Consider the following 21704-nt stretch of genomic DNA (forward strand, 5'->3'; position numbering starts at 1 on the left):
ACTAACCAAGATTTTTGTGTTAACTTTGTTAACCAATCTTGGCCATTGATTCTTACAATAAAGGTTGTGATTAATCATGATAAAAAAAATTAAATTTTTAAATTTACAATTTCAAAGAACATATGTGAACAAAGAAGAAAAGGGTATTTAGGTAATTTTCTTTTTTATGTAACTCTCGTATCATTAATTGGAAGTTACAAAATCAAAAAAATCTTATTATTTTATTAATTTATTTTTGTTAATGTAAAAACTATATGAACACACACACATATATATATATATATATATATATATGAACCATTGTGTCAAATACGAACAAAAGTTGACATATATATGAACTTGAACTATATAACATTTATGAACACAATATGAATATAATAAGAATAGTTGTTACACGAAAGTAAAAAAAAATATGAACACAATATGAACAATTTGTGAACAATATTTCCTTCATTATGAACATATTCAGGAGCAAGCCAATGTTGAGATATACAGCTAGTGTACATATGAACACAATATGAACAGTTTGTGAACAATAATTCCTTTATTATGAACACATTCAGGAGCAAGCCAATGTTGAGATATACAGCTAGTGTACATATGAACACAATATGAACAGTTTGTGAACAATAGTTCATTCATTATGAACACATTCGGGAGCAAGCCAATGTTGATATATGCAGCTAGTGTACATATGAACACAATATGAACACTTGTGAACAATTTAGTTAACAATTACAAATGAATTCGAATTCCGATTGTAGTCGTAGACGATTTTAATATTTTCATTCTCATTGTTGTCGATCTGTTTTCTAATAGGTATATCCATATTACTTGGACGATATCGAAATCTTTACAATCGAAAATTCTTTAACAATTACAAAATCAATGCCATTATAGATAGAATAAATCGAAATTACAAAACATGAACACGTATAAAAAAATATCAATATTACATAATTATCAATTATTGAGATTTTTATATTTGTAACTCCCAATTAATGATTTGGGAGTTACATAAATGACAAATTACTTAATTACTCTTGTAATTAATATATGAGTTATATGTGAACCTAAAGAAAAGATGGAATATGATTGGTTGAGCTTGGTTAATAAAGTTAACACAAAAATCTTGGTTAATATTTGAACCAACCTCTATATTTATATATATCTTAAAAATAACTATTAAGAAAAAGTAACATTTTTAAAAAATATATTAAAAGAGAAAAAAAAAAATATATATATATATATATATATATATATATATTAAGAAAAGGGGAGTGCTAATGGCACCCCCTTTGATGTCAGAATCAGGTCATTCAAGCATTGAGAATGTAAAAAACATGTATTGATGTTGATGTGTGTGAGGAAGAAATTCATGAATAGGGGTGCATTAAACAATGCATAGGGGTGCATTTAGCCCACCCCAAGTAATGTTTTAAAAAAAAATATATTAAAAGAGAAAAGAAAATATATAATATTTATTTATAAAAAACAATATTTTTTAATATTAATATTTTTATATATTAAAAAAATAATATTTATAATAGTATATATATTTATAATAAGATAATTAGAAAAATTAGTATAAAAAGGAAAAAGACAAAAAAATAACAAAAAGAGAAATGATTAGGGTAGCTATGGTGGTGCCATTAATATAAGATATGAGTGCTATTAGCCTTCCCCTTATTCATTACTCATATCTAGCTTTTTAAATCCTACCCTACCTATATAATTTATTGTTTTTCACTCGCCACAAAAATCCGTGTACATCTCACCTCTGACCACACCTCTTGATGGGATAAACTGAGGTATACTGAACTTGTTTGGTTCAGTTTACTATTTGCTGAATATAGCGTGTTGTTTTTCCATCTTTTGTAGGTTCAGTTCTTGAGAAGCGAGGTTTTCTTGGCTATTACCAAGGATTGTCACGAAAACAGTCGTTCTACTCTGAGGCAAAGGTCAAGTTTGCGGTACATCTTACCTCCCAAACTCATCACTGGATGGGATATGTTGGGCTCGTTTGGTTATACTTGATTCATCTAGCTTCTTGTTCAATGGCACCAAGTAACAAAGCTATAACCGTTACTTGCATCTGGATGCTTATATGTATCGCTATTAGTAATGCTGTCGAAAGTGACATCAATTGCCTTAGATCATTTAAAGATTCAGTTCAAGATCCAGAAAACGCCTTATCTACATGGGAGTTCAATAACCGCACCGAAGGATTCATCTGTAGGTTTACTGGCGTTGACTGTTGGCATCCCGATGAGAGTAAGGTTTTAAATATCCGCCTTCAGGATATGGGACTCAAGGGTACATTTCCTCTCGGACTTCTTAATTGTACCTCGATGACAGGATTAGATCTTTCTAGCAACCACTTATCTGGAACGCTCCCAGCCAACATATCCGATATTATATCGTTAGTGACAACTCTTGATCTATCGTCAAACAATTTCTTCGGACCGATTCCTATGATGCTTTCTAATTGTACTTACCTTAATTCCCTAATTCTAGATAACAACCACTTTTCGGGCCAGATTTCTCTAGAATTAGGTCAGCTCACCCGTCTTAAGGAGTTTCGTGTTGCTAACAATCTCTTCTCTGGGCCGATTCCCACTTTTAGAAATGCTACTATCGAACTCAACTATGGAGGTAATCTGGGGTTATGTGGCGGTTCTTTGGGGGCTTGTTCAGAAAGCAAGAAAAACCGTATGGGTGTCATTGTTGTGGTAGCTATTATCGGTGGTACGACTCTTGCGACATTTCTTGTAAGTCTGGGAATGATGATCTTTATGACTAAAGTTGTCCGAAAGCGGAAAGTTGATGATCCTGATGGAAATAAATGTGCCAAGAGTATTAAAGGAGCTGAAACCATCAAGGCAAGATGATTTAATCTCTTCTATCTCCATTTTATATGACAAAACAAGTTTTTCATAACGCTTTTGAACAACATAACAAGTTTTTTCCGATAATTTTCAAATAAATCGTTCTTTTATTCTTTTGATATAACATTGGAAAAATGTCTTATGAAAACTAGTGTTCACATAAAAGTGTCCGGTAAAAAAACTAATAGAACACTTTATTTCAAAAGTTTCCTAAAAGAACTTGTTAAGATGTCCAAATACGTCATGACATCCTGTTGTAACACCATTATATGAGACACATAGTTGTTTGGTCTTATAAACTTAAATCCTATGAAGAAGTCTATTAGAACATTTAAACATTTCTGACATGTTATAAATTCGAGTTCGTTGCAGTGATTTTATCAAGAAATTTACTCGCATTCCATGTTTGGTGCATCAATTTGACAACTTTTGATGTTCTTGCAGCTTTCTATGTTCGAAAATCCTGTTTCTAATATGCGATTGAGCGATCTGATGAAGGCGACCAACAGCTTTAGCAAAGAGAACATCATCGGATCGGGAAGAACCGGGTGTTTATACAAAGCTGTTCTCGAAGATGGCAGTTCGCTTATGATCAAACGATTGCAAGACTCTAAGCATTCGGAGAAAGGGTTCCAATCGGAAATGGCGATGCTCGGGAAAGTGAAGCACCGAAATTTGGTTCCTCTTTTTGGGTTTTGTGTGGCGAAAAGGGAACGACTTTTAGTTTACAAGTACATGGCAAACGGTAATCTCCACGACAAACTTCTTCCCGTTGGCGATGATGAGAAACGCCTGGATTGGCCTTCGCGGCTAAAAATCGGAATCGGTGCAGCCAAAGGGTTCGCGTGGGTCCATCATAACTGCAACCCTCATATGCTTCATCGAAACATTAGTTCAAAATGCATCTTCCTTGATGCTGACTTCGAGCCAAGGATATCGGACATCGGGCTCGCTCGGCTCATGAATCCGGTTGATACCCATTTCAACAATTTTGTTAATGGCGAGTTTGGTGATTTGGGATACGTGGCTCCTGAATACGTGAGGACGCTCGTGGCGACACCAAAAGGCGACGTTTATAGCTTCGGGGTGGTGCTTCTGGAGTTGGTAACGGGTGAAAGGCCGACCCATGTGGCTAAAGCTCCGGAAACATTCAAGGGGAATTTAGCCGAGTGGGTGACTGAACTAGCAGCGGAATCGAGACTTCGTGATTCGATCGACGAGTCGCTGGCAGTCGAGAAGGATTACGAGAACGAGATGTTCCAGCTTCTTAAAGTGGCGAGTCGGTGTGTGGTGCCTGCTCATAAGGAGCGGCCGTCGATGTTTGAGGTGTACCAGCTGCTACGAGCCATCGGTGAGCATTACCATTTCACGATGGATGATGAGGTGTTGATGATGCCGTCGGACGATGGTGGTGATGCTGGTCAAATAGAACTCATCGTTGCTCGTGATGGAAAGAAGTAACCTTGAGAACCAACTCGAACCTATATGTCATCAGTTCAAGTTGTTAACGTATATATTTTAGATCAGATAAAATTATACATTAAAAATATAAAAAATAATGTTGGTCATGATATATATATATATATATATATAGGAGCGATCAAATGAAAACCGTCCCTATTTTTGTAAACCAATCTCATCCATCCATTTTCTTAATCAATGATCATGATTAGTTTAGTTTATTTTAGAAAATTAAAAAATATATATATTAAAAAATTTATTTTATAACAATTTGAAGAACAAAATGGTAAACCTAACAACTTCTTCTCCAACCTCCTAACATAAAATAGATCCATCATTAATGAAACAAATTTATTTGTAAAATAATATATTATTTTTTATGTTCACATATTGTAAAAAAAATAACATCCATCATTAAAATAGATCAAAAATAAAAATTAAGAAAAATACAATCAATTGTACATAATGAACCATTTTTCAAAAAAATTAAAAAAAAATAGCAATACATTAATGAGCGATGGTTTCACAGTTTTATCAATACACTAATCAACGTAATCTTGTTGAGACATTTGCCATTTTCAGTTTTATCAATACACTAATAAACGTAATCATATGAAATGGTTTCACAGTTTCATCAATACACTAATCAACGTAATCTTGATCAGATTTTGTCATTTTCATGTTATTGGTAGATGRATCCGTTTCATTTTGATAATGAAATTGTTTCATTGTTCACTAATTACACAAAATTTTCTTAGAACCCATGAAATAGTTTCACTTTCTTCAATCATCCATTTCATCGGCCAGCATGGTTTGATGCATCATTTGTCATTTCACGCTATTGATGATGAAATTGCTTCACTTTTCGCTAATTACACGGGCTTTTTCTTATCATTTGTCATCATGCACCCATTTCATGATGTACCTATTTCATCATGCACCAATTTCATGATCATTTTCACTTACTCCATATACTAATTTCACCATGTATGAAACCGGTTTCATCATGCACCCATTTCATAATCATTTTCACTTATTCCATGCACCAATTTCACCATTTATGAAACCGGTTTCATGAATATATTTTTTATTCTATTACTGATTTTATGGATTTATTAATCTAATAACTTACGATTTTCATGAATCTTGTTAATAATAAACCGAGACACAACATAACAAAATCCAATTTTTAATATTATAATTTAATTAAATATTTAAATGGTACCATTTATAAAATTTTCTTTATTATGTTACCTTAATTAAGATTTATTAATAACTTCTATATTTAATAAAAAACAATGCAAACGACCAATATACCTTAATCATTAAATTTAATTAGAAAAAAATAGAATTTTTCTATTGGTTCGAAATTAGTTTACACAGTTTCTAAGAATTACACGGTTTTTATTTGAACGTGCCTCCACACACACACACACACACACACACACACACACACACACAYATATATATATATATATATATATATATATATAGGAGCGATCAAATGAAAACCAGTCCAATTTGTAAAAACCGTAAAAACTACTCTCATTCGTCGATTTCATTGTTTAATCTTATGAAATTTTTTCATGAAATTGTTTCATATAATACTTTTTTTGATGAAGTTGTTTCATATATGGTTATGAAATTGTTTCATATACTACTTAATGAAACTGTTTCATGTATTTCTCTAAAATTAATGAAACTGTTTCATGTATTTCTCTAAAATTAAAATAATGAAGATGATAATATCCATGATTAACATCATCTACAATAAAAATGATTAATCAACCTCTCATAATTACAAAAAAATGAACAAAATGAAAAATTATGATTAATTGAATGAAGTTTGTACGGTTTGTACAAATTAAGTGGTTTTTATTTGAACGCACCCATATATATATATATATATATAAAAGGTGTGTTTTTAGCAAATAATATGTGTGCATTTAGACCAGATATTAACTTTGACACCAAATCATTTCGGTAGGTATACAAAATTTGTTGTAATGAATAATAACAAATCAAATTTGATGTAATATTATTCATTTACATTAAAAACCGATAAAAATAAATATATTTATAAATTTTGTATTTTATTGTAATAAATTTATTACTTGCATAGAATTGTATGTTAATTTTAATGAACTTAATATGAGAGTGATTTCATGAAAGATGGCCTACCGTTTTTAGTCTTTGCAGACTTCAATGCAGTGGTGACTTGAAGCTCCTTCGGAGATACCTCATCTTTGACCAGATTAGCAATGATTTTTCTCTTGTACCCATATAAAAACATTAGTGGGGTCTACCTTAACCATTCAGTCGTCTTAATTTCATGTTGAAAAATTGTCAAATAATTATATTTTATTTTGCATTATATCATAAAAGTTTCTTAATCATTTTGTACTAAATCATTCAGCAGTTGCCAAACAGTTGTAAACGCTTATCGAGTAAATGATGTTTACCAGCAATCAAGTTTGATGACCGAGAATGTTATCTACAAGGTAAGTGACGTTGATGGATCTTATCGGTAAGCGTTTTGATAAACGACCTCTTAATTAACCTTGACGACCTCAACTGCTTTGGCAATGGAATCAAGATCGCATATCATTAGAACCGTGGTTTCTTGGTTGCTACCTTAAGTTTTGCATCTGCCATACTTAAATCTTTGAGCTTTGTGCTCAATGGCACTGAGAAATTAATTAGGGTTTTCAGGTAGATCCCTCAAAACCTTGTGAATTGTTACTATCCTAATGTCCTTAAACCTGATTACAAGTGGTTTTCAGGTCTAATTCCTCAACAACTGGATGGTCTTTAATGTATTTCGGTCCTCAGCAGTTAGAACATCTTTTATCGATCAATAAAGCCTCCAAAATATCGTGTTTTAAAGGCTTAAAACTCCTACAGTCCAATCCACCAGTAAAAGCTCCTACAAATGGGTGTCATCAAAGGTGCATCACCAACATAGGGTACCAAAACCTTGAGGGTGACTCAACATATAAGATTTTGGGTTTTGCTTTTCAGATATCACTGGTTCAAGTATATATAATTGTAAGGCCACCAGACATGTTTTATCTAACCGTTTACTTCAGGGCCTCATAAGATCAGCCAGGATTAGGTTGGAGCCTTCGTCTTTTCAAGCTTAATCGAGATTTTTAGACTTTTTCAGGTCAAATTTTTTTGAATCACAACGTAGGTCAGGCCCGAGCCCACCTCAAAAATTTCAGTCTGGTTGGACTTTGTGGCCTAACCGAACTAAACCTGAGCTTTTTCACGCTTAACCTGAACTTGTTCATCTGGAATTTTTTCTTAATAGACTAGAAAATTATTTGCGCAATCCAACGAGATATATTTCGATTTCAATGTTTCATTTTATTTTTTTGTTCTCCGCGATGTTATAATACGAATTTATATGGTTTTGAGCAAACAATAATTTTTTTTCCTAATAAAATATAAATTTGAAAATATATTAAAAATTAAAAAACTAAGAAACTCAATAATTATTCTAATTAAATTTTTAATATATCTAATATAAAATTTTATCTTGTATTTGATTATATTGATTTATAGTTAATTACATAAATTTTAATATGAAACATGTATAATTTATTTGTAATTTTGAATTTTAATTAATATATATCAATAAACAAAACTTTATATATAAAAAATGATTTTTAATAATAATAATTGTCGAGTGAAGAAAGAAAGAGAGAGGTGCGTGTGAAATGGGCGGCCAATAAAAATATCAACAGGGTCTTTCTTCCAAACCTCCAAAATTCCACAAAACAAACCATAAAAGTCATCACTTCACACGCCTTTCGCTTTACTCAGTCAAGAATTCCAAGTCAATCACACCATTATAAGTCGTTGAAGCTCTCTTACCTTCAATTTTCCATGGAAATCGCTTCTTCTTTCACCAGTTTCTCTCATACTCGTTAAACTTTCTCTTCAACAGCTTTTGCGCCAGTTTCCTCTTCAAGGAGATCGTCGATCCCCCAACTGTATGTTCTTCATCTCCTTAATTCTAATTTCTTGTAGTGTAACTTGAAGTTTATGCAAATTTCTTTGTTGTGGTGATGAAATTCTACGTGGATTTTGATTTTCGGAGCAGACGACGCTTGATTCTCTTCTGTGGTTGTCGAATTGTATGGAAAACTTCTGATTCTATCTCACGAAATCTTCAATTAGGGTTTTTCTATTTTTGAACTGAACATATCGAATTCGAATTTGAACATTAATCTAATATTAGACGATTGATGAATATTGTGTGATTCAGATATGCACTTTGATTGGGTTGTTTTAGTCCGATGTGTTAACATAACGATTGATCATGGTTAGGCAATTTTTACTGATGATAAAGTTTATTATTTTCTCCATGAATTCCTCAGTAGAATATGCATCAAAAGCATATTAATGAGCTCCTATTATATGAATATTGCTTGACAAATTAGAAGTACAGCAACTGTTGTCTGTTATAGTTTCTTTCTGGGTTATGAAGTGAGTTAGTTAACTGAGTTAGCTCCATAGGACATATTGTCTTTTCTATCTTTCTATTTGTATCGTTATTTGTTACTCGTATCTAGCTTTTCAAATCCTACCCTACCTGTATAATTTATTGCTTTTCACCACAAAAACCCGTGTACATCTCACCCCTGACCACACCTCTTGATGGGATAAACAGAGGTATACTGAAATTGTTCGGTTCGGTTTACTGTTTGCTGAATATAGCGTGTTTGTTTTTCGATCTTTTGTAGGTTCGGTTCTTGAGAAGCGAGGTTTTCTTGGCTATTACCAAGGATCGTCACGGAAACAGTCGTTCTACTCTGAGGCAGAGGTCAAGTCTGCGGTACATCGTTACCTCCCAAACTCGTCTCTGAGTGGGATATGCTGGGCTTGTTTGGCTATACTTGATTCATCTAGCTTCTTGTTCAATGGCACCAAGTAACAAAGCTATAATCGTTACTTGCATCTGGATGCTTATATGTATCGCTATTAGTAATGCTGTCGAAAGTGACATCAATTGCCTTAGATCATTTATACATTCAGTTCAAGATCCAGAAAACGTCTTATCTACATGGGATTTCACTAACCGCACCGAAGGATTCATCTGTAGGTTTACTGGCGTTGACTGTTGGCATCCCGATGAGAGTAAGGTTTTAAATATCCGCCTTCCGGATATGGGACTCAAGGGTACGTTTCCTCTCGGACTTCAAAATTGTACCTCGATGACAGGATTAGATCTTTCTAGCAACCACTTATCTGGAACACTCCCAGCCAACATATCCCGGATTATACCGTTAGTGACAACTCTTGATCTATCGTCAAACAATTTCTCCGGACCGATTCCTATGATGCTTTCTAATTGTACTTACCTTAATTCCCTAATTCTAGATAACAACCACTTTTCGGGCCAGATTCCTCTAGAATTAGGTCAGCTCACCCGTCTTAAGGAGTTTCGTGTTGCTAACAATCTCTTATCTGGGCCGGTTCCCACTTTTAGAAATGGTACTATCCAACAGAGCTATGGAGGTAATACGGGGTTATGTGGCGGTCCTTTGCGGGATTGTTCAGGAAGCAAGAAAAACCGTATGGGTGTCATTGTTGGGGCGGCTATTGGTGGTGCGACTCTAGCTGCATTACTTGTAGGTCTGGGAATGACGATCTTTATGCGGAAAGTTGTCCGAAAGCGGAAAGTTGATGATCCTGATGGAAATAAATGGGCCAAGAGTATTAAAGGAGCTAAAACCATCAAGGCAAGATGATTTAATCTCTTCTATCTCCATTTGATACGACAACAAGTTTTTTAGGACGCTTTTGGACAGCATAACAAGTTTTTTCCGACAATTTTCAAATAAATCGTCTTATTATTGTTTTTATATTACAAAAATGTCTAATGAAAACTAGTGTTCATAGGACACTTTTCAAAAGTGTTCGATAAAAAAACTAACACTTTATTTCAAAAGTTTCCTAAAAGAACTTGTTAAGATGTCCAAATAAGTCATAACATCCTGTTGTAATTGTAACACCATTATATGAGACACACGATTGTTTGGCCTTGTAAATTTAAATCCTATAAAGAAGTCTATTAGGACATTTAAACATTTCTGATATGTTATAAATCCTAGTTCGTTGTAGTGATTTTAGCAAGAAATTTACTCACATTCCATGTTTGGTGCATCAATTTGACAACTTTTGATGTTCTTGCAGCTTTCCATGTTCGAAAATCCTGTTTCTAAGATGCGATTGAGCGATCTGATGAAGGCGACCAACAGCTTTAGCAAAGAGAACATCATTGGATCGGGAAGAACCGGGTGTTTATACAAAGCGGTTCTCGAAGATGGCAGTTCGCTTATGATCAAACGATTGCAAGACTCTAAGCATTCCGAGAAAGAGTTCCAATCGGAAATGGCGACGCTCGGGAAAGTGAAGCACCGGAATTTGGTTCCGCTTTTAGGGTTTTGTGTGGCGAAAAGGGAACGACTTTTAGTTTACAAGTACATGGCAAATGGTAATCTCCACGACAAACTTCATCCCGTTGGCGATGATGAGAAACGCCTGGATTGGCCTTCGCGGCTAAAAATCGGAATCGGTGCAGCCAAAGGATTCGCGTGGCTCCATCATAACTGCAACCCTCGGATCCTTCATCGAAACATTAGTTCAAAATGCATCTTACTTGATGCTGACTTCGAGCCAAGGATATCGGACTTCGGGCTCGCTCGGCTCATGAATCCGGTTGATACCCATTTGAGCACTTTTGTTAATGGCGAGTTTGGTGATTTGGGATACGTGGCCCCTGAATACGCGAGCACGCTCGTGGCAACACCAAAAGGCGACGTTTATAGCTTTGGGGTGGTGCTTCTGGAGTTGGTAACGGGCGAAAGGCCGACCCATGTGGCTAAAGCTCCGGAAACATTCAAGGGGAGTTTAGCCGAGTGGGTGACTGAACTAGCAGCGGAATCGAGACTTCGAGATTCGATCGACGAGTCGCTGGCAGTCGAGAAGGATTACGAGAACGAGGTGTTCCAGTTTCTTAAAGTGGCGAGTCGGTGTGTGGTGCCTGCTCATAAGGAGCGGCCGTCGATGTTTGAAGTGTACCAGCTGCTACGAGCCATCGGTGAGCATTACCATTTCACGACGGATGATGAGGTGTTGATGATGCCGTCGGACAATGGTGGTGATGCCGGTCAAATAGAACTCATCGTTGCTCGTGATGTAAAGAAGTAACCTTGAGAACCAACTCGAAACCTATAGGTTGTCAGTTCAAGTCTAGGGATCATCGGAGATTTTTTCTGTATGTTATCTTCAGCCTCCCATAAAATTAGTTGAAGTGCATCCAAGCTGGTTCGTACAACCACCGAATAAAAAAGTATTGGAGAAGGTATGATTTATATGTTGGTGTTATGAACAAGTATTATATGTATATCTATATCTATATCTATATCTATATCTATATGTATATGAAATTGCTTTATGAGTGGAAGACTTTTTATAAGGTAAGGGATTCTTTACCACTCAAAATTGAGTAAACGTTTAACAGGTAATTGTGCGGTCTGCAAAGCAGGTGGTCGTCCTGTGATTAGTCGGCTCGCATAGCGGGTTGGATATCCAGGTTAATAAAAAAAATTATAAAAGCAACCTTTGTCAAAACCTATGTCCTCGAAATTATAACCCAAAGATTGCATCATAGAAATCAAATGTATACATCCAAAGCGTTGGCGGAATTCACCATGATCACAAAACTACAATTTCATATCCATTTGCGACAAGTTTCAACCATTCGAACAACGCTTGCACAACTCTCAAAATACGTAACACGAAGATGAGTTTAGCCCCGAAACAACCTCACATTCTGGTCGTCTCGTACCCCGCTCAAGGCCACATCAACCCGATGCTCCAATTCTGCAAACGACTCGTTGCGAAAGGCGTCAAGACGACATTCGCAACGACTTTGTCCATCTCCAAAATCTTGCATATCGATATTAACTCCTCCATCACCTTCGAAACGTTCTCCGATGGGTTCGACGACAATGGACCCGATCAATTCGTGAGCCCAGACGAACACTTCCCAAAGCTTCGGAAAGTAGGGTCGGAGTCCTTGTCGGATCTCGTTCAAAAACTAGACGGTCTTGACGCGATTGTTTACGACGGGTTTTTGCCGTGGGCCCTTGACGTAGCCAAGCGATTCGGGATCGTTGGAGCGGTGTTTTTTACGCAAACTTGTGCCGTAAATAATATTTACTACCATGTGAACAGAAACCTTCTCAAAATCCCATTGCAGAATTCAGTAGTTAAAGTTCCTGGATTACCACAACTTGAGGATTGGGAAACACCTTCATTTGTGCACAAATTTGACCAATTTCCAGTTGTTTCTGATCTAGTTTTTGATCAATTTACCAACATCGATCAAGCAGATTGGGTGTTTTTCAACTCATTTTACAAATTGGAGGAAGAGGTTTGCATTTCTTTTACTAATTACTTATTGTTTATTAGTCTCTTATGTCTGATTAGTTAAGAGGTAGAGTCATTCAGATTGTTTGTTTTTTCTAAGTTTCCGAAGGCACTTATGTCTTGTTCATCTCTTATTTGATAAGAGGTAAACCAATCTCTTATTTGCCTCTTATCGGTCTTCAAACTCTTAGCAACGACGTTTCTCAATCTACTAAACTTAATCGATTATTTCTCTCAGTCGATCCTTACCAAATTGATCCTCACCTGTCTCAGTTGATGTATTTTAATAGAATCTAAATGTGTTAAATACTATTAATAACATATTTTTGTTTAAATGGTGCTAATTATATAATTTAAATGTAAATTCTATAATGATGATGAATAAATATGTGAAATTGTATAAATTTATCTATAAATTTAACACTATAATTTTCTAATGGGTAAAATAGACAATTTAAACAAATTCAGACATTTATCAGATTACAAAAAACAAATAATCTTATTGATTCAGATTTCAAATTTCAGCACCACCTCTTATTAGTCAGAAGTGAAATAAGACTTCAGACTTCTGCACCTCTTAACGAACAAACGTCACCTAAGTGTTTGTAAATTTTGTTGTATTTTGATGCATTTCGTCCTTTGATAATAAAACTCATGTTTTTCTTTGATCGTATTCATTTAGGCGGTCGATTGGATGGGGAAGTTATGGCGTGTGAGGACGATAGGTCCGACGCTTCCCTCGATGCACCTTGACAAGCGATTGTTAGACGATCACGACTATGGAGTCAATCTCTTCAAACCAAAATGTATCGAATCCATGAACTGGCTAAACGATAAGCCAAAAAGATCGGTTGTTTACTTGTCGTTTGGGAGCGTGACACAACCCGGACCCGAGCAAATGAAGGAAATAACATGTGGTTTGATTGATGGAGGTTTCAACTTCTTGTGGGTGGTTAAGTCGTCGGAAGAGGACAAGCTCCCGAACGAGTTTCTCGATGGTCGATCCAAGAAGGGTTTAGTCGTGACATGGTGCCCGCAACTGCAAGTCTTGGCTCACGAGTCGATAGGGTGCTTTGTTACACATTGTGGGTTTAACTCGGTTCTTGAAGCAATTAGTTTCGGAGTACCAATGGTCGCAATGCCTCAGTGGTCAGATCAAACCACGAACGCGAAATACGTGGAGGATGTTTGGGGTGTTGGGGTTCGGGCTAAGCCCGACGATAATGGGATCGTGAGTAGACAAGTGTTGGATTCGTGCATACGAAAAGTCATGGAAGGAGAGAAGGGGAAAGAGATCCATAAAAACGTGATCAAATGGAGCGATTTGGGAAAAGAAGCGGTCAGGGAAGATGGAAGTTCAGACAAAAACATCAATGAATTTGTAGCAGAATTGAAGTTACGATTTTGATTATCGTTGAACGAATCGCTTGATTTTTGCTTGTAGTTTCGGTATCTTGTAAGACAAAATGCCACAGCAAATTCACATGGGCATTCCATCAAACACCTTGAGAGCATGCTGCTTCTTACAGATTATTATGACCAGTCGTGTACCATATAATGCAACGAGATATAAATTTGGCTTCTTAATGTTCCTGGAAGCCTATGATCGGGCCCGTAGAGGTTGTTGCACTTAAACGAGCATAACTTTTGCTACAGGTCTCCATTTCAAATCCACCATACGTCTAATCGAAGTTAAGAACTACGACCACCCTCTACGTATGACGTTAGAGACATTGATAGCCTATTAAAGTTGATGGGTTTCAAGTCCAATAGACGATCTTTGCAAATTGCTTACAGGAAAAAAAGATTACGACCCCAATATGGTCGTGTGCATTCTTGTTTGCTTTCTGACTGCAATATTTCGTCACACGGGATTTTCAAGCCTAAAACACGACGTTTTAGCATGTTTCGAGTTATTGTTACGCTTTTTTTTGTCGATTTTCTTGTTTTTTTTGTTTGGGCTTATGTAGGCCCATCACGTTTTCAAGCCCATCATGCCCGCGCTCGCATATATCAAACTTTCAACCTCACAACCACAAGGGTGGTGTCTGATTGGTTTGAGCTTAGCTCCAAATGTCAAAAGTACTAAGATGTCTCAGGTTTAAATCCAATGAGAAATAAAAATCCCCTTGTGGTCATAGAGGTTCAAAGTGACTCCGGGCTATCTGCAAAGCAGGTGAGTTACCTTGAGATTAGTCGGCTCGCATAATGGGTTGGATATCCAGGTTAATAAAAAAAAAAAAACTTTCAACCTGACCAACCAACCTGGATTGGGATGTACTTTTATTTGGGTTACGGGTCGTGAAAGTTATCTTCACAGTGATTTCTTAATAACGGGCCAACTTAATTAGATCGTGAACGAGACCCGTAATTATAACGGTCCTAAAATAGCGAAGTTCGTTATCGGGTTAGAAAGCTTTTTTACACAATTTTCTTGTTCTTATCGAGTTCAAAATCTACCCAAAATCATCTACATATATTTGTCTCTCTCTATATATATAGATAGATATAGATACAACAAAGATTAACCTACAACAGCTACAGAGAGCAAGAGCTTTCATCATCAGAAGAACTGTACTGCCGCCTTCCATGAAATCCGTCAAAAACCGGCATCGAGTTCACCGGAAATTTGTTGCCGGAGCTCACCGTTATCCGATCGTTTATGCCGCCAACTTCTTTGCAGACCCTATCAAGAACAGTTAGGAAATCCCTCACAACCATGAAGATTCTTAATGGATGAGCTTCTTCTTTAGCTGAGTTTCCATGGAAATATTCAGTGATTTCTTTCACTAAAGAAACCGAAACCCTTTCCTGTTCTTGAAGCCTGATCACCTCCGTTTTTGCCATGTTTAAGAACTCGTCCATCGAGTCTGAGAATTTCGTACTTTTTGTTCCATCGATCAATCTAACACCTTCCGCGATATTAGTAATCCCATTCGAGAGTCTCCTGACGTCACCATTAAGAACCTCGGAGTCCATTGCTGCGGCTTTCTTGACGTTTGAAAGGTCCGAACTGAGACTAGAAATAACTTGAAGACCAGGTTTTGCGGTTTGGTTAGTGGTTAGACGGGCGCCTTCGGTTCGTATGATTTCATGAACCACAAAGTGCAAGAGTGTTGTTTTGCCATCGGCGCCCTTGATATCGATGAGTTTGAGGAGGGTGTCGAGTTTGAAGGCTTGGGCGTCACCACGGTTCGTGCCGACATTCATACGGTTTCCGGTCTTGAGGACGGCTTCTAGCAGCTTTAGGAACATCCTGTTGTTTCTAAGTTCTTCACAAGCTGCCTGTTTTACATTCAACATTTTGAAATTAACAGTAAATCATGAAAATGTAACGTAAAACGCTTACTGTTTTTATACTTTATATATATATATCAACCCCGCACCCATACGGTTTCTGTGGTTCTTAGGGTGCGGCATGCAGACGGACCAGACAAAGCAAGAGTGAAGGTAAAAAGAAGTCGAACCTTCACAATCCTATCTACGTACCAAACACGCATTTGGTGTCATTAACCTAGATTTTTCCTAACCGCTTTGTGCAGCCTTAGCATCGACACCGACTTGGTCTACATTGTTTAACGATGCCGTTTATGATTGACGGAAATAGAGCTAGAGCAACCGTAATTACCTCGAGAGTATGAAACGACTGCTTGAGGTACTCAACCTCCGAATCAAAATTTGAAACATAGAGCATTGCACCGACCCTTTTAAATGCGAAAGGCACATCAAGCAAAGCCTTGAGGAACTTCTCGGCAGGACCAAGCTTAACAGGCGAAGTATCTTTATGATCGTTTAGTTTACGCTCTTCCTCTTTCGTTGGAGCCATCTTCAACAAACTCTCGAGAACCTCGGTCCCAAGTGTAGCCGCATTTCCTGTACAATTGTTGCAATACTACAATTATTCGACTTAAACCCAACGACACCAATTCACAAACACATCATCGTTTACAGCATCATGACTTTAATCTAACGGGTCCGTTCATTTGAGAATAATAAATATTTTGTGGACCGTGAGAACCAACAATTCATGAATAATTTACTATCAATTTCATGATAAATATTCATAATGAATATTGATGAATATACAGGTGTATTCATCATATTCATATTCATCATGAGTTCCATAAAATATTTACGGTTCCAATCAGAACAAAGGAAACCACCTTCTAAAAGTGCATCACGGACGTCCTCAATTGTGACAGTAAGTGCCCTCAATGCAATTGCAATGTTCTGAGACTTCTTCGGATCAAGAACTTGGTTTTCCTGGCTTATCGGTGAGGGAAGAATCGGACGTTTAAATGTCAAGTTTTCCATTGAATTACTAGCATTTGGTGGTTTTACAACGAATAATGTCTCAATCATCTCTTCATTTAATCTGTAATCAATAACCCCCAAATCAATTTCACACCAAGAACAAACACACACACATAATGAGGAGAATATTGATAGATTTCTTACTTAAAGGAACTGGATTTGAGATGATCCCACACCATTTCACGATCGGAGCTTGCTCTTACTTTATCCCAATGAAGCGGTTTTAATTTAGGTTTTGGGGTTTTCTGGTTTGTTTCAAGATTTTCCGGCAACGTTTCTAACGGAGAAGACGGCGGCTGGTGACTGGTTACAGGTAGGGGTCTTGAAGGTTTGATCAAAACCGGTGGATTAAGCAGTGGTTGCAGTTTGGGACTTGGGATTTGTAGGTGGGTCGCCGGAGGTGGAATCGACGGCGGGATTTTCGACGGAGGAGAATTTTGGTCGTTCGATGAGTTTGATAGTCTGGGTGATGACTCTAGGCTGTTTTTGCTTAAACCAACATCCGGTGAAGGGATCATCAAAGGATGCGGCGGCAGCGGCGGTGGCGGTGGTGGTGGAGCTGGGCGAGACGGCGGAGGAGCGGTTTGAACTGCAACAAGGTCCGGCGATTTCATCCTTGAATTCCTCGGACTCAAGCTAACAGGTGGAGAAATGCTCAACGAAATGGACCTGGCCGGAGAACCCGAACTTGACGATGAGTAGGAAGAAGACGAACCCGACCCCATACTTCTACGCGGCTGATAGTTACCGGTGGCTCCGGCGGCGGCGAACGGTGGCCGTGAACCGGATCTACCTCCCTCCGATGCTTTCGGAGAGTAAAATTCCTCAAATTCTTCGTCTTTAGATTCTACCTCGGAGTTCTCGAAACCGCCATGAAGAATCGTTTGACTACGTCCTCCACAAGCACCACTTAACGGCGGTAATGGCCGGAGCTCCGGGGAACCCACTTTTTGCAAACTTGACTCCCCATCACCACGATTATCACGGCCACCGGTTGTAGTAGTAGTAGTAGTAGCATCCATTCCACCATGAGAGTTCACAAGGGTACCGAGATAAAGAAACTCCGAGCTGGTTTGCGACGGCCGAGTGAGCTTCGGTATTCGATTATAACTATTACTTCCACCGCCGCTCCCGCCGCCGCCACCATTACCAGCACCACCACCAACACCACCAAACACAACCCTGCGAGCTTTTTCGTCACTAAAAGACTGAGAATCTTCATGATACCATCTTCGTTTCTGAATCCTCAAAAAGACTACAATCGAAAGAACAACAACGGCGGCAATGCCAAGAGTTATGGCTATGGGGATGAGTTTGGAGGAAACCCGTTTGGGTTTGGGGGAGGTGGGAAGGCTAAGGGAGGAAATGTTAGCCGGAAAAGAGGCGGAGGAAGAGGGCGACGACGGAGGAGGTGGCGGAGCCGGGAAAGACTGGAAGAATGGCTGGTCATTTGGTGGAGTTGTGGTGGTGGGTGTAGATAAAAAAGGAACATTTAACGACGGTGATGATGGTGGAAGAGCAGTCGGAGGTTGAACCGGTGGTTGTGCCGGAGGTTGAACAGGAGGGATGATTGGAGCGTCCTGTGGAAAGAAAGGTTGGTGCAGCGTACGGCGGTCATGGGCGGCGACGGTGGTGGCGGTACAGAAGGTGGACGTTAACACAAGAAAGTAGAAAAAAAGGTGCATTTTTTTGGTGAGATTGAGAAGAGGAGCCATGAATGAAGATCGAAGATCAAAAAGAGATGGATTTACACGACTGTGTGCAGTGATTTTACGGTGATTGCAGGGATAGTGATGGGAGTGGTCTGTGCCCCGAGGGGTGTTTGTTTCCAGCTAAGATTCTTGAAAATGAAATTCCAGAGCAAATATTGATAAATCCAGATTCTTGTTGGTTTGTAGACTTGTATATTTTGCAGTCTCGGTAGTAACTTTGTTCTGGATTTATGAATTTAGGTGTGGAAGAATGAATAACAAAGATTTGGTAGTATGGCTCTTTCCCCAACGGAAACTCCACTAATCACCTTCTAATTATAATTTTTGGTCAAAATTACTTTAATTGCGATTCATCCAAAATATAAAGAAACTTTAAAAATATTTAAAATAATTACATAATTTAATTAAAATAACCGAGAATCTTCCTTAATAAGAATCATAGTAAGGACCGAGAGTTTTACCCGATAAGTAAGGATAAATACTCTAACTCAGTAAGCGTTTTATAGGGTTTAAGATGCTTAACAACAATCAGTTTTAATGGTCGAGAATGTTACACAATAAGGTAAGGAAGAGTAATGTCTTTTACCAGTAAGCGTTTACCTGATAAGCGTTTAGTAAACGGTCTCTAAATATTTAGATTACAAAAAACCCAAAGAGTTGTACCAAACCTCATAGAGAAAACAAAGGGGACTTTTGGAATTTAAGAGATGGGTGAAATCTGTTGTGGTCCCAGAGGTCCTATTTCAAAGACTCCTTATGAGATCGTCTCAAAATCCATTTAAAGACCCGAACTCTTGTTTCTGCAAATAAAGGCTCCTCAACAACTTCCCTCAAAAAATCGTGTTATTTTAGTGACCCCATACTAAACAAAAAGTAGCTCAAATAGATGTTTGTCAGATCCTTTGAAGCCGTGCAGGAAACGATATACCACATAAATGATTCGCTATACCGAGAACCATATTTCTCATGTTGCTTTAAACAGTCTACCGTTTTCTATGTCGCACGAGACAATAATCCAATGTGTTTCCTCGGTTTCATGAAGTACGATCAATGAGCAAAAGATAGTTGACAGCTTAACATACCCATAAAACCATTGATGTCGAAGGTGACGACAAGGGAAGGGCTTGGGCGAAGATGACAAGGTCTCTCGATTAGGGTTTTCAAAATACGGAGAATTGGTTGTTTTCTCGATCATGTTTCCATTTGTAGATTGATTTACGGAATTTATTGAAATCGGTTTTTTATATATTATAGAGATTTTGTTGCAAATGATGTAAATGGCGAACATAAATTGTTATAAACTGATAAAAATGAATCATATCAGCATGGTATACTTGGTTTGATTCTTGGTAGTAGATTCTTTCATAAATCAATTTCGTTTCCGTTATATGTTCTGTATTTTCTATAAATAGCTTCGAACATATTTTCTTCTTTCGGCATCGGCTTCATCTTTTAGTTTTTGTTTGACCTAAAAACGACCAATACAAATTTATCTGATTTTCATATCAGTCAACGGTTCACTTTAAACACGACGAACAACCCTGGGTTCTAAAGCAAAATCAAGTATTCAGTATAAAATATACATTTTTCTTCATACATCATTCATCGCTCACTTAATTCAATTATGAAAAAATATTTGAGTAAAAAGTTGATTACCGGCATCCATAATTGGCTTCATACGGAACCCGCCTTCAACGACACCACTATAACGAGACATTTTTTTGACTCATTCAACGGCTGAAGCTAGCAGGAGGGAGGGGGAGATCAAACGCAGGGTCTATCTTGTATTTAAACAAAGTCACATCACCTCTTTAGCAACTGAGCTATTACAGTGAGCTCGTCAACTTGCATGATTGCTTGTTGGATCTAAAAAACCCCACCATAAAAACGTTGAATCGTGTTAAAATAAATTACCAAACATCTGTGAAATCAAACGGAAAAGTATATCGTCTTTTTGTTGTTTTTAATCCAAATTGCAAAAAATCAAATATAACGCTTTTTCATAAAGAGGTTTTAAGTACTTTTATTCTATGTTTTGGGCATGTAACAACACGATGCTATAACGGATCTTTTCCTTTTACATGCTTTTTTAAATGGTTTTATTTGGGTTTTTTTTGCGGGATTTAATGGAAATAAAAAAATTGTTATATAATAAGAGTGAATTATGTTTCTTGTTCATGTGGTTTGCTAAAAATTAGGGAAAAATGCATAAAATAACAATCTACTTTCATAAATTTCTTTATTATAGCATTGTACTTCCAGTTTTTCTTATTACATCAATGTACTTTCAAACTATTTTTTATTAGGACATTGTACTTTGAAAAATTTACCCATTATAGCATTGGGTAACCTTTTGATTTAAATTTACTAATTATACTAGGTTTCCATACCACCTCATTGTCCACGTAGGCTGTCCACATGTACTATAGTAATGTAACTTTCTTACTACATCATTGTACTTTCAAAATTATTTTATCATAACATCTACTTGTTCTTATTAAACACTGTATTTTTAATTTTAATATTTAGATATTTTATATGTTATTTAATAAATGTATTAAATGAATTAAAAAATTTCTAAATTATTCATTAATATACCAATATCAATAAAACTAACAGAACACAACTTATCTCGCTAATATTTTTTTTTTTAAATATGTGTTTTTTGAAAAAAAGGAAAATAAGAATGGTTCATTTTTACCAAAAAAATATTATCTTTTAAATAATATATTGTATTTGTTCAAAAACTTTTTACTTGACGTATAAATATATTAAATTAATTTGATTTCTTTGAATTATTTATTAATATAACAATATTAAAAAATTATAGATAACAATTTATTTCGTTAATATTTTAAAGATAACTTTAAAAGATATGTATTTA

General features: G+C 36.7%; 4 protein-coding genes across 4 annotated transcripts in view; 3 read left to right on the forward strand and 1 right to left on the reverse strand.

Moving 5' to 3' along the window:
- The first annotated feature begins 2057 nt into the window (after positions 1–2057).
- On the forward strand, positions 2058–4359 carry LOC112518669 (probably inactive leucine-rich repeat receptor-like protein kinase At5g48380). The gene is made up of 2 exons (XM_025126446.1): positions 2058–2882; positions 3333–4359. Exons 1-2 carry the CDS (start codon positions 2058–2060, stop codon positions 4347–4349), a joined length of 1842 nt encoding a protein of 613 aa, XP_024982214.1. The 3' UTR covers positions 4350–4359.
- Positions 4360–8186: 3827 nt separating this feature from the next.
- LOC112518291 (probably inactive leucine-rich repeat receptor-like protein kinase At5g48380) lies at positions 8187–11843 on the forward strand. The gene is made up of 3 exons (XM_025125935.1): positions 8187–8347; positions 9101–10099; positions 10554–11843. The coding sequence occupies exons 2-3, from the start codon at positions 9278–9280 to the stop codon at positions 11568–11570; spliced, it is 1839 nt and encodes a 612-aa protein (XP_024981703.1). The 5' UTR covers positions 8187–8347; positions 9101–9277; the 3' UTR covers positions 11571–11843.
- Positions 11844–12165: 322 nt separating this feature from the next.
- LOC112517863 (UDP-glycosyltransferase 74G1-like) overlaps positions 12166–21704 on the forward strand; it is an 11914-nt gene continuing 2375 nt past the window's right edge. Inside the window, exons 1-2 of the mRNA XM_025125234.1 lie at positions 12166–12798; positions 13477–14189. Coding sequence (XP_024981002.1) covers positions 12166–12798; positions 13477–14189 — 1346 coding nt within the window. The remainder of the gene's footprint in view (positions 12799–13476; positions 14190–21704) is intronic.
- On the reverse strand, positions 15183–18863 carry LOC112518712 (formin-like protein 1). Its single transcript, XM_025126502.1, has 4 exons — positions 17253–18863; positions 16958–17169; positions 16423–16667; positions 15183–16079 (listed from the first exon to the last, which is right to left on the reverse strand). Exons 1-4 carry the CDS (start codon positions 18821–18823, stop codon positions 15333–15335), a joined length of 2775 nt encoding a protein of 924 aa, XP_024982270.1. The 5' UTR covers positions 18824–18863; the 3' UTR covers positions 15183–15332.

The sequence above is a fragment of the Cynara cardunculus genome (assembly GCF_001531365.2).
Source record: "Cynara cardunculus var. scolymus isolate 2C chromosome LG 9, CcrdV1, whole genome shotgun sequence".
In the NCBI taxonomy this organism is placed as follows: domain Eukaryota; kingdom Viridiplantae; phylum Streptophyta; class Magnoliopsida; order Asterales; family Asteraceae; genus Cynara; species Cynara cardunculus.